Source organism: Oncorhynchus keta, chromosome 24, assembly GCF_023373465.1.
Source record: "Oncorhynchus keta strain PuntledgeMale-10-30-2019 chromosome 24, Oket_V2, whole genome shotgun sequence".
Lineage (NCBI taxonomy): Eukaryota > Metazoa > Chordata > Actinopteri > Salmoniformes > Salmonidae > Oncorhynchus > Oncorhynchus keta.
The window spans coordinates 14,505,932-14,518,771 of NC_068444.1; the positions used below are offsets into that span (position 1 = coordinate 14,505,932).

The window sequence follows — 12,840 nt, forward strand, 5'->3', positions numbered from 1 at the left end:
TTATCCCTGTGAAGTTTTTAAAATATGTGTTGTTGTTTTTTTTTTACATGCAAATAAACTCAATCATTCATCTATGTTCATTGGGTCAGCCTCTACTATGTCTATGTCAAAATATAGAGAAAATCTCAACTTTTAAAAACAACAAAAATACCCTAATACCTCGACTTCTCTTCGCTCTATTCACTTGAAACTGATAGTGTATTGAGGGCACTTGTATGAAGGTGTATGCTGAAACAGCTGTTATCTAAAAATGCATGGAAACACCAGTATGAACCTCATACTGTTAGCATTTATGCTACTGATAAAAATATGTTACATTACAGCCTTATTCTAAAATGTATTAAATAGTTTTTCCCCTCATCAATTTACACACAATACTCACTAATGACAAGCAAAAACAAGTTTGTAGAAATGTTTGCAAATGTATACAAAAATATATTTAAAAAAATGAATATCATATTTACATATGTATTCAGACCCTTTACTCAGAGTACTTTGTTGAAGCCCCTTTGACAGCGATTACAGTCTTGAGTTTTCTTGGGTATGACACTACAAGCTTGTCAAACCTGTATTTGGGGAGTTTCTACCATTCTTCTCTGGAGCTCCTCTCTGGCCAACAGCATACCACCCTACATTCCACTGCTGACTTGCTTCTGAAGCTAAGCGGAGTTGGTCTTGGTCAGTCCCTGGACGGGAGACCAGATGATGCTGGAAGTGGTGTAGGAGGCACCCTTTCCTCTGGTCTAAAAAATAAAATCCCAGGGCAGTGATTGGGGACATTGCCCTGTGTAGGGTGCTGTCTTTTGGATGGGATGTTAAATGGGTGTCCTGACTCTCTGAGGCCACTGTGTTCTAGGGGACTTTCAATTCTGCAGACATGTTTTGGTTCCCTTCCCCAGATCTGTGCCTCGACACAATCCTGTCTCGGAGCTCTAGGGACAATTCCTTCGACCTCATGACTTGGTTTTTGCTCTGACAGGCACTATCAACTGTGGTACCTTATATAGAAAGGTGTGTGCCTTTCCAAATCATGTCCAATCAATTGAATTTACCAGAGGTGGACTCCAATCAACTTGTGGAAACAGGATGCACCTGAGCTCACTTTCGAGTCTCATAGCAAAAGGTCTAAATACTTGTGTAAATAAGGTATTTATGTTTTTTATTTGTAATACAGTTGGAAAAATGTCTAAAAACCTGTTTTCACTTTGTCAATAGGGGGCATTGTGTGTAGATTGATGAGGAAATAGAATAAGGCTGTAACATAACAAAAAGTGGAAAAGGTTAAGGGGTCTGAATCATTTCTGAATGCACTGTATATGAAAAATAATTGTCTCAGCATTAACAATGATTCATATTTGTTCATATTTAAAAGACATTTGCATTACATTTGGGTTTGGCTTAGAGCAAGAACTATTCTGGGTGCCGCAGTAAAAAATATTGTAGGAAATACTCCGTAGGATCTGTAGATTGTATATATGGTGTCATTTCATGGGGCTCTGAATAATGCAGAATGTTGCTGGCCTCTTCCTCCACCCATTCCATTGGCTGCCAAATTACATCACAACAGTGCAGGGAACGCTCAATGAATTAAAGGGCAACTACACTCAAAATCTAAGTTTCTTAGATTTTTCCAAGACCTAAAAAATCCTCCCCTGATGTGTTTTAAGCATTGTTGTAATCACAGAAAATCTCATTTTGTTGTTTTTATCATAAAAATCATTGTGAGAAAATGGGGAAATCAGAGTTTTGGGGGGAAATCCAAAACCTGGAAGAAAAATAAATGAAAAGACCCCCGGCCCAAAAAATGTAAACTGATTTCAAAAGGACCTCTCAATGTGTTTTCCTGTGCATGACTGCACTTTAGTCTGTGTTATCCTGCGACACAGCACTTTGGGGGAAGTTGAGGTCAGGTCCACTATTGACTATGCACCTAAGAGGGAAAGAGTTGTGCCATCCTATAAATGTTTTTGTGAAATTTAAAATTTGAAATTTAGCAGACACTTTTATCCAAAGCGACTTACAGTCATGCATGAATAGATTTTTACTTATGGATGATCCCGGGAATTGAACCCAATATCCTGGCATTACAATGTTCTACCAAGATGCACGACAGGGTTATAAATGGTTTGTGCAGCCTCAATTTAATATGATTTATAAGGCCTTTATTAAGTGGTGCTTATGACACCCTGTATAAAGCACAGGTTTATGTCATATTTGACATAGTGGGTTATGTCACATTTGATATGGGTGATTATGTAACACAGTTAGGCAACACTTATGAACCCTTTATAAAGCATGACATACGGTTATAGATTATTTCGAACACATTTATGAATGCATTATGATGCCTTTATAATCTGCACGTCATTTAAAGCGGGACCATATCACAATTTGTGCCACCCATAAGTGAGAAACCTACATGCCAAGTATACACCATATAACGTGTTTCCTAGAGGTCCTGTGTGGCTCAGTTGGTTGAGCATGGTGCTCGCAACGCCAGGGTTGTTTTGTTCGATTCATTTTGGTGGATCTATTCTAAAATGTATTCACTCGCTACTTACTGTAAGAGGTTCTGTATAGGAGCAATGACAAGTGTTAATGTAATAGAAAAGAGCAGAAGCGTTGAACTGTCTGTTCAGATCCTAATTCTTCATACCTACGGAAAATGTGCTCAAAGAGAAAGCCTCCACTTCTTTGTAGTGATGTGAAACCGTGGCTTTCTGTATGCTTTCACGGAATTGTTCCGAAAACGGTTCATTACTCATTAGTAAAAGCGGTTCGTTACTCAAAGCTTCGTTATTTGTTCACAGTGCACATTCGTCAGCGATATCTGATCAGCAATATAGCAGCGTGTGAATATCAGAAAGACGTTTTTTTCCCCCTCCACTATTTTCACTAAAACTTTGTGGTGCAGCGGTAAATCGTTGGCTTTAATAGTTTATAATCAGTTGGAATAGCAGGTTTAAATCTTACATCACGCTTCCATTTTCGCCTACAACTTTACTATTTTTCCAAAACGAAATCTATAGCATTATTTAGGATGCTTAAGACAGAATCTTGTACTATACTAAATGAAACAAATGATTTGAACAACAGTACAGTTGTTTTAATTCGATTTATTATAAAACAATGTGCCTTCAACGGGATTCAACCTCATACCCTCACCTCCCTGAATGTTTCATAGTTCCCTACGCCCGATGTCATAAACTAGACGTAACATAGTCAAAGTAAATCCGGCACTCAAAATAATATATTATGTTTTGTTTGGTAGGGTTATGTAAAATGTTTGGTCAGGGTGAATGGTGGGCATATAACGTGAACGTCTTGCAACCCAAAAGGTTGAGGGTTCAAATCTCAACATGGACAACTTTAACATTTTTGCTAATTAGTACTTTATAGCTACTTTACAACTAGCTAACCCTTCCCTTAACCGAACTCCTAAATTGAACCATAACCCAGCTAACGTTAGCAACCTAGCTAGAATTCGTAACATATTGTACGTTTTGCAAATTTGTAACAGATAATACGAATTGTAATTCGTAATTTATCATACTAAATGGAGTGTCTTCGGATTTACGTGCAGAATCATACAAAATGTTCTGAGAAGCCACCTCCTAATCTACCGGTCAGTTGAAACTTTTTGTACATAATTCGATCTATATTTGTAAGTATGATGTCCAGTAGAGGTTGGTGTTTGAAAGCAGCTTTTAAATCGAAAAAAAGAACCACGGCGAAATAAATTGTCTCATTCACTGGATGTAAACAAGAAATGGTAAAGGACTTTAGTTCGAAAAACTTTATTTTTTTTCTTGCAGTTGACATTTTCAATCAGCATTCTACAAAAGTGACCCATGGTCCAGTATACTGTAGGTGAGAGGGATACAGGTAGGGGTGTATGAGCTGACGGTGTGAACACTAGCTAACAGCTGTAGCCAGCCTGTAGTTGAGGATAAGGAAGAGAGCATATGTAGTGTATCTTATAGACTATCTATGCATCTCAAATGTCACCCTATTGCCCCATATGGCTCGCTACCTTCACTTAAAAGGGAATAAGGCTCTGGTCAAATGTAGTGCACAATACAGGGAATTGGGTTCTGGTCAAAGTAGTGCACTATACAGGGAATAGGGTGTCATTTGGAGACAATGTGACAAAACAGAAAGGTCCGAGGGGTGTACCACTATGGGTACTCTTTAGGGGTGTGAGGATCTGTGGAGCATACCACTGTGGGTACTCTACAGGGGTGGAGACTGACCTAGACTACCATGCTTTACTCTACAATCGCCTCATGCACTGCAAAGTGTGTTGCCTGGGTAACAGCAAGAAGTGCATTCCATGTTGGTGTCATCATCCCGTTTTTTTTATGTATTTTTTTTTTCTTCTCAAATACAATTATTAATTTCACATGTCATCCACATAATGAGCAACACATTTTTGTTTAAACAAATAAAACACAGAACATGTGACGACATTAACAGTAGAGCATACACTAAAAACAATATAATAGAAAATTAAACTAACTAAAGGTTTTCACAAAATGAGAAGGTTCAGGTTTGTCTATCGAACAGCACAGGTGTTTTTGTAGGGTGATGTGTGTTACTTGTTTACAGGTACAGGTTCTGTATTGCTTTAGTGTCTTTGTGGTAAAGCTCTTTACACCAGTGAGTCAGACTGAGATAATCTGGTGTGTGCAGTTAGGAAAGGTGTGCAAGGGACACAGGTGGTAATTCAAAGTTCAGAGGTCATTCTTCTACAGTTAATAACCCCAAAACAAATCATTACGTTACATTCTCCTCTGACTGTTACACATCCTCCATCGGCATCGTACATTCTCAGGGTCTCCACTCTGTCTTCTTTACAGTTCAGCATCTATCTACCACCGCCATTTTGGATCAAATCCTCCTTTCACCAGCATGTCCAGTTTCTTAGCTAACGAGGCAAGTCCCATTCAGGATAGATCACAGTTGAGTACAGTAGGACTGATTGGAGACATAAAAGAGCTGCATGCAAAACCAGGGCCAGAGACTACTGGTTCATGGACTGGAGCTGGTGAGTCCAGTACAATCCAGTTTGGTCGTCTAGTGAAGCTAACTGTTGTTTTTATAGTGTTCGACCACTCGTTAGAAGGTCAAACAGAAATACATGAATATTAATTAGATTGCAGATCACACTAACCCCTGATTGGTTGGTTGGTAGAGGCAAGGGGAGGAGTCCCAAAGGTCTACCAATGACACGAAACACAAGAAAGCCATTATGACACATTGAGGGGGAGAAGGGTCTAACTCTAGCAGTCTCCTTTTTGGACTGTGGATAGGTTAAATCCTCTTCAAGATTTTCCTGTTAGATTTAGATTTAGCAACTGAGATAGATGCTTCTCATCTATTGTCCGGAGCAAGGAGAGGTGCAGGACGGTTGAGTGAGGAGAGATGCAGGACGGTTGAGTGAGGAGAGATGCAGGACGGTTGAGTGAGGAGAGGTGCAGGACGGTTGAGTGAGGAGAGATGCAGGACGGTTGAGTGAGGAGAGATGCAGGACGGTTGAGTGAGGAGAGATGCAGGACGGTTGAGTGAGGAGAGATGCAGGACGGTTGAGTGAGGAGAGATGCAGGACGGTTGGGTGAGGAGATATGCAGGACGGTTCAGTGAGGAGAGGTGCAGGACGGTTGGGTGAGGAGATATGCAGGACGGTTGAGTGAGGAGAGGTGCAGGACGGTTCAGTGAGGAGAGGTGCAGGACGGTTCAGTGAGGACACTGCCTCAGGACATGGGCGTTGGTTGATTAGATGAGGAGGAAGGTCTACTGCGTAATCATGAGGTTGCGTAAAATGGCTAAAATATCAGTCTGTGCTGTTATGACGCTGAGGTCGGAATTGTACGGGTGTGTGCGTGTTACACTATGAGTGGTCCGCGGCGTGGTGTGTGAGGTGTTTGTTTGGGACTCTGGCCATCCCTAGTCTCCGCCCCCTGCTCCTCCAGGTTGATATTACTGGTTGAGGCGTGGTGGGGGAGAGGCTCCAACACTGGCCTATAGCCTCCCAGATACATCAGACCTGAGAGAGAGAGAAAACAAAGGATATAAAAGAAAAACAACATGTTGAGGACTGTTCTATTATATCGCCATCTAGTGGGTGATAATGGTAGTGTCTAAAGTCTGTGGCGGACCAGTCTAATTGGAGGGAAAGTGGTAAAAGGGGATAGATACCTAGTCAGTTGCGCATGCATTCAACCAAAATGTGTCCTCCGCATTTAACCCAACCCCTCTGAATCAGAGAGATGTGGGATGACGTCATCGGCAACCAGGGAGCAGTTGTTGCTGGGGGCTAACTGCCTTGCTGAAGGTTAACTGCAGATATTTACACCTTGCTGGCTCAGGGATTCAAACCAGCGACCTTTCAGCTACTGGTCCAACACGCTTATCCGCTAGGCTACCTACCTGGTCATTGCAATGGGGAGTTAAAGTCAGGCCTATTGAGCCACATGCACATTCAATAAGGGACCTAATCCCAACTTCAGAAATGTGCACAAAACACTTTTACCAGATGTGTTTCTCAAGTTGGGATTCGTCCCTGAAAGACAGGAGGGTTACGGTAGCTATATGCAGGGTTTTGTACCAGCCCAGCACTTAAAGCACCTGATTCAACTAATCAAGGTTTTCTTGAGGATTAGTCAATGATGGATGATTGAGTGCTGGGCTGAAACTAATATAAACACCGTTTGGCTCTCCAGGAGAAAGGTAAGACATCACTGATCTAGATCACACTATGGCTATTTACCAGGTAGTGGTTATTTAACAAGTGGTTATTTAACAAGTGGTTATTTAACAAGTGGTTATTAAACAAGTGGTTATTAAACAAGTGGTTATTTACCATGTAGCAGTTATTTACAAGGTAGTGGTTATTTACCAGGTAGCGGTTATTTACCAGGTAGCGGTTATTTACCAGGTAGTGGTTATTTACCAGGTAGTGGTTATTTAACAAGTGGTTATTTACCAGGTAGCGGTTATTTACCAGGTAGTGGTTATTTACCAGGTAGCGGTTATTTACCAGGTATTTACCAGGTAGTGGTTATTTACCAGGTAGCGGTTATTAAACAAGTGGTTATTAAACAAGTGGTTATTAAACAAGTGGTTATTTACCAGGTAGCGGTTATTTACCGGGTAGTGGTTATTTACCAGGTAGCAGTTATTTACCAGGTAGTGGTTATTTACCAGGTAGTGGTTATTTACCAGGTAGCGGTTATTTACCAGGTAGCGGTTATTTACCAGGTAGTGGTTATTTACCAGGTAGTGGTTATTTAACAAGTGGTTATTTACCAGGTAGTGGTTATTTACCAGGTGGCGGTTATTTACCATGTAGCAGTTATTTACCAGGTAGCGGTTATTTACCAGGTGGTGGTTATTTAACAAGTGGTTATTTACTAGGTAGTGGTTATTTAACAAGTGGTTATTTACCAGGTAGCGGTTATTTACCAGGTAGCGGTTATTTACCAGGTATTTACCAGGTAGTGGTCATTTACCAGGTAGTGGTTATTTACCAGGTAGCTGTTAATTACCAGGTAGTAGTTATTTACCAGGTAGCGGTTATTTACCAGGTAGCGGTTATTTAACAGGTAGTGGTTAATTACCAGGTAGCGGTTATTTACCAGTTATTTACCAGGTAGCCAGGTAGTGGTTATTTACCAGGTAGCGGTTATTTACCAGTTATTTACCAGGTAGCCAGGTAGTGGTTATTTACCAGGTAGCAGTTATTTACCAGGTAGCAGTTATTTACCAGGTAGCAGTTATTTACCAGGTAGCAGTTATTTACCAGGTAGCAGTTATTTACCAGGTAGCAGTTATTTACCAGGTAGCCACGTAATGGTTATTTAAGATGTGGTTATTTGCCAGGTAGTGGCTATTTACCAGGTAGCAGTTATTTACCAGGTAGTGGTTATTTACCAGGTAGTGGTTATTTACCAGGTAACCAGGTAGCGGTTATTTACCAGGTAGTGGTTATTTACCAGGTAACCAGGTAGAGGTTATTTACCAGGTAGTGGTTATTTAACAAGTGGTTATTTAACAAGTGGTTATTTACCAGGTAGCCATGTAGTGGTTATTTACCAGGTAGCAGTTATTTACCATGTAGCGGTTATTTACCAGGTAGCGATTATTTACCAGGTAACCAGGTAGTGGTTATTTACCAGGTAACCAGGTAGTGGTTATTTACCAGGTAGTGGTTATTTAACAAGTGGTTATTTGCCATGTAGCGGTTATTTACCATGTAGCAGTTATTTACCAGGTAGTGGTTATTTACCAGGTAGTGGTTATTTACCAGGTAGTGGTTATTTAACAAGTGGTTATTTACCAGGTAGTGGTTATTTACCAGGTAGCGGTTATTTACCAGGTATTTACCAGGTAGTGGTTATTTACCAGGTAGCATTTATTTACCAGGTAGCTGTTATTTACCAGGTAGTAGTTATTTACCAGGTAGCGGTTATTTACCAGGTAGCGGTTATTTACCAGGTAGCGGTTATTTAACAGGTAGTGGTTAATTACCAGGTAGCGGTTATTTACCAGTTATTTACCAGGTAGACAGGTAGTGGTTATTTACCAGGTAGCGGTTATTTACCATGTAGCAGTTATTTACCAGGTAGTGGTTATTTACCAGGTAGTGGTTATTTAACAAGTGGTTATTTACCAGGTAGCGGTTATTTACCAGGTAGCGGTTATTTACCAGGTATTTACCAGGTAGTGGTTATTTACCAGGTAGCATTTATTTACCAGGTAGCTGTTATTTACCAGGTAGTAGTTATTTACCAGGTAGCGGTTATTTACCAGGTAGCGGTTATTTACCAGGTAGCGGTTATTTACCAGTTATTTACCAGGTAGACAGGTAGTGGTTATTTACCAGGTAGCGGTTATTTACCAGGTAGTGGTTATTTACCAGGTAGCAGTTATTTACCAGGTAGCAGTTATTTACCAGGTAGCCACGTAATGGTTATTTAAGATGTGGTTATTTGCCAGGTAGTGGCTATTTACCAGGTAGCAGTTATTTACCAGGTAGTGGTTATTTACCAGGTAACCAGGTAGCAGTTATTTACCAGGTAGCGGTTATTTACCAGGTAGTGGTTATTTAACAAGTGGTTATTTACCAGGTAGCCAAGTAGTGGTTATTTACCATGTAGCGGTTATTTACCATGTAGCGGTTATTTAGCAGGTAGCGATTATTTACCAGGTAACCAGGTAGTGGTTATTTACCAGGTAACCAGGTAGTGGTTATTTACCAGGTAGTGGTTATTTAACAAGTGGTTATTTGCCATGTAGCGGTTATTTACCATGTAGCAGTTATTTACCAGGTAGTGGTTATTTACCAGGTAGTGGTTATTTACCAGGTAGTGGTTATTTAACAAGTGGTTATTTACCAGGTAGCGGTTATTTACCAGGTAGCGGTTATTTACCAGGTAGTGGTTATTTACCAGGTAGCGGTTATTTACCAGGTAGCAGTTATTTACCATGTAGCAGTTATTTACCATGTAGCAGTTATTTACCAGGTAGTGGTTATTTACCATGTAGCGGTTATTTACCAGGTAGCCATGTAGTGGTTATTTACCATGTAGCGGTTATTTACCAGCTAGTGGTTATTTACCAGGTAGCAGTTATTTACCATGTAGCAGTTATTTACCAGGTAGTGGTTATTTACCATGTAGCGGTTATTTACCAGGTAGCCATGTAGTGGTTATTTACCATGTAGCGGTTATTTACCAGGTAGTAGTTATTTACCAGGTAGCGGTTATTTACCAGGTAGTGGTTATTTACCAGGTAGTGGTTATTTACCAGGTAGTAGTTATTTACCATGTAGCAGTTATTTACCATGTAGCAGTTATTTACCATGTAGCAGTTATTTACCAGGTAGTGGTTATTTACCATGTAGCAGTTATTTACCATGTAGTGGTTATTTACCAGGTAGTGGTTATTTACCAGGTAGCAGTTATTTACCATGTAGCAGTTATTTACCAGGTAGTGGTTATTTACCAGGTAGCGGTTATTTACCATGTAGCGGTTATTTACCAGGTAGTGGCTATTTACCAGGTACAAGTTAATTACCAGGTAGTGGCTATTTACCAGGTAGCAGTTATTTACCAGGTAGTAGTTATATACCAGGTAGCAGTTATTTACCAGGTAGCCAGGTAGTGGTTATTTACCAGGTAGTGGTTAGTCAGTGGTAATTTACCAGGTAGCGGTTATTTACCAGGTAGTGGTTATTTACCAGGTAGCCAGGTGGGGGTTATTTACCAGGTAGCGGTTATTTACCAGGTAGCGGTTATTTACCAGGTAGTGGCTATTTACCAGTTATTCACCAGGTAGCAGTTGTTTACCAGGTAGTGGCAGGTAGCAGTTATTTACCAGGTAGTAGTTATATACCAGGTAGCAGTTATTTACCAGGTAGCCAGGTAGTGGTTATTTACCAGGTAGTGGTTATTTAGCAGGTAGTGGTTATTTAACAGGTAGCGGTTATTTACCATGTAGCGGTTATTTACCAGGTAGTGGCTATTTACCAGGTACAAGTTATTTACCAGGTAGTGGCTATTTACCAGGTAGCAGTTATTTACCAGGTAGTAGTTATATACCAGGTAGCAGTTATTTACCAGGTAGCCAGGTGGGGGTTATTTACCAGGTAGCGGTTATTTACCAGGTAGTGGCTATTTACCAGTTATTCACCAGGTAGCAGTTGTTTACCAGGTAGTCAGGTAGTGGTTATTTACCAGGTAGCTGTTATTTACCAGGTAGCGGTTATGTACCAGGTAGTTGTTATGTACCATGTATTTATCTAATATACACTGGTTATGTACCATGCATTTGTTTGATATGCACTGTTATGTACCATGTATGTATTTAGTGGGTGGTGGTTATGTACCATACATGTATTTAATAAGTGGTGGTTATGTACCATGTGTTTATTTAATAGGTAGTGGTTATTTACCAGGTATTTATTTAATAGGTAGTGGTTATTTAACAGGTGGGGGTTATTTACCAGGTAGCCATGTCGTGTTTATATCCCAGGTAGCCATGTCGTGTTTATATCCCAGGTAGCCATGTCGTGTTTATATCCCAGGTAGCCATGTCGTGTTTATATCCCAGGTAGCCATGTCGTGTTTATATCCCAGGTAGCCATGTCGTGTTTATATCCCAGGTAGCCATGTAGTGTTTATATCCCAGGTAGCCAGGTAGTAATTATTTACCAGATAGTGGTTATTTAACAGGTAGAGCAGTCTACAGTGTCAATAGCGTGAGCCTATGGTTTTAGTTTAGTGAATATCCTCTGACCTACCAGCTAGCCACAGCTATAGCCATACCTATTCCTCAATGTGCACAGGGCACGAATCCGCATCTGTCCATCCGAAAGGGAGCAGAGAGAGAGAGAGAGAAAGAGAGAGAGAGAGGGACATCGAAGAGGAGACGGAAAATATGAAATGATGGATAAAGGAGAGAAACAGAGAATAGAACACATTTACGGCACAGATAATTCAAATACCACAAAGAGAAGGGGTGAGGGGGCGGGTGGGTACAAGGGCGACCAAGGGAGAGCGAGGGACTGGGGTCAGAGGTCAATAAGTTGGGAGTTACGTGGAATGGGAGGAGCTAAGGCTTCGTCTGTAATTATTAAAATAGGGACTGTTCTCAAGTAGCCAGATGTCTAAATCTTTGCGTTCACTCTGCGGCTTGAGCCTTGTAACAAAAAGGTCAGAAAACAGGGACTAATAGTTTGAGAGTTGGTGGCCGCAGAAACATTGCCCATGTTAGAGCGCTTACAGAGATAAAGTTAAAGCAACGTTTTTTCAATGGTTTTGGATACTTGTTGTTCTTGTCAAAAGCAGCACCTGGATCTTGACACACTGCCTGGTACTGGGATTTTCTCTTGAGAAACAAAGCCTTTCACCCCTCCCTCACTGTAACCTGCTTCTGGTCAGTACAACAGAGGGGCACATCTAGCAAGCAAGGAAGAAGCAGAGGAGAGGGAGAGATGGATGGAGGGAGGGATGAGTCGCAGACGATTAGCAAAGCGGCTCGGAACTGGCAGACACTGAACATGAACTTGGAGCTCTGGGATGAACCGGATAGAACACCCACACGCGCTCTCACCCCCCCCCCACACACACACACACACACGGACAAACAGAACACGGACAAATAGAACACCGCAAAAGCTCACACACAAACAAATAAAACATGGTCAAACACACACACACTCTCACATACCCACAATCACACACACACACACTCTCACATATCCACAATCACACACACACACACATATCCACAATCAGACACACTCACAAACATAAAGACACGCACACAGGAGTTTTTTTTTACTGTGGGTAGAGTAGGAAGAGATTGCACAACTACCCGCTATTGAGAAAAACAACAACAGACGACAACCACAACAGTGAAAGAAGGGTGGATGATGAGAAGGAAGCCTCCTGTTCTAACTGCTGAAAAAGACATGCTGTCAGTGTTCGGTATGGATGGATCCCACTGCTGACGCCAATTACAGCCTGATTTAGTCTGGCTCATTCATTCCCTTCCTGCATCTATTTACTGAGCCCTTTGAGATGAAACAACAGTAGTAGACAGACATTTGAAGGGCAAATGTTTATGCTAAACAAATCTTGGCTAGATACATCGGAGCCTCAGCTTTGACTTAAAGCTCTGTAGACCTGTCTGTTTGCCACTTCCTGCCCTCTCCATCTACCCTGACTTCTGTTTTTCCTCTCGTCCAGGATCCCTCGCTCACTTCTTATTTCCTTACACTGACACCCATTTCTCTCCCCATTCGCCCCAGTCTCAGCTCTGATTGGTCCATGTTCG

General features: G+C 41.1%; 1 protein-coding gene and 1 long non-coding RNA gene across 14 annotated transcripts in view; one reads left to right on the forward strand and one right to left on the reverse strand.

Annotated features, from left to right (window-relative positions):
• Positions 1-3,781: 3,781 nt before the first annotated feature.
• Positions 3,782-12,840, reverse strand: part of LOC118357686 (E3 ubiquitin ligase RNF157-like) — a 36,271-nt gene continuing 27,212 nt past the window's right edge. For 2 of the 7 annotated variants that reach the window (XM_052477845.1, XM_052477842.1), the window contains 2 exons: positions 11,328-11,362; positions 5,898-6,046 (listed from right to left, as the gene is read on the reverse strand). In XM_052477845.1, the coding sequence (XP_052333805.1) occupies positions 11,328-11,362 (35 nt within the window). In that variant the 3' untranslated portion in view covers positions 5,898-6,046. The other 5 variants (XM_052477846.1, XM_052477843.1, XM_052477841.1 and 2 more) reach the window with 3 other exon arrangements.
• LOC127911385 (uncharacterized) lies at positions 6,997-10,780 on the forward strand. Of its 7 annotated transcripts, none has more exons than XR_008078168.1 (3): positions 6,997-7,242; positions 7,918-8,641; positions 8,675-10,780. It is a non-coding gene; the product is annotated as an uncharacterized LOC127911385 (long non-coding RNA). The 7 variants fall into 7 exon arrangements; XR_008078167.1 differs by having other exon boundaries at positions 8,273-8,641; XR_008078164.1 differs by lacking the exon at positions 6,997-7,242 and adding an exon at positions 7,627-7,677 and having other exon boundaries at positions 7,751-8,641.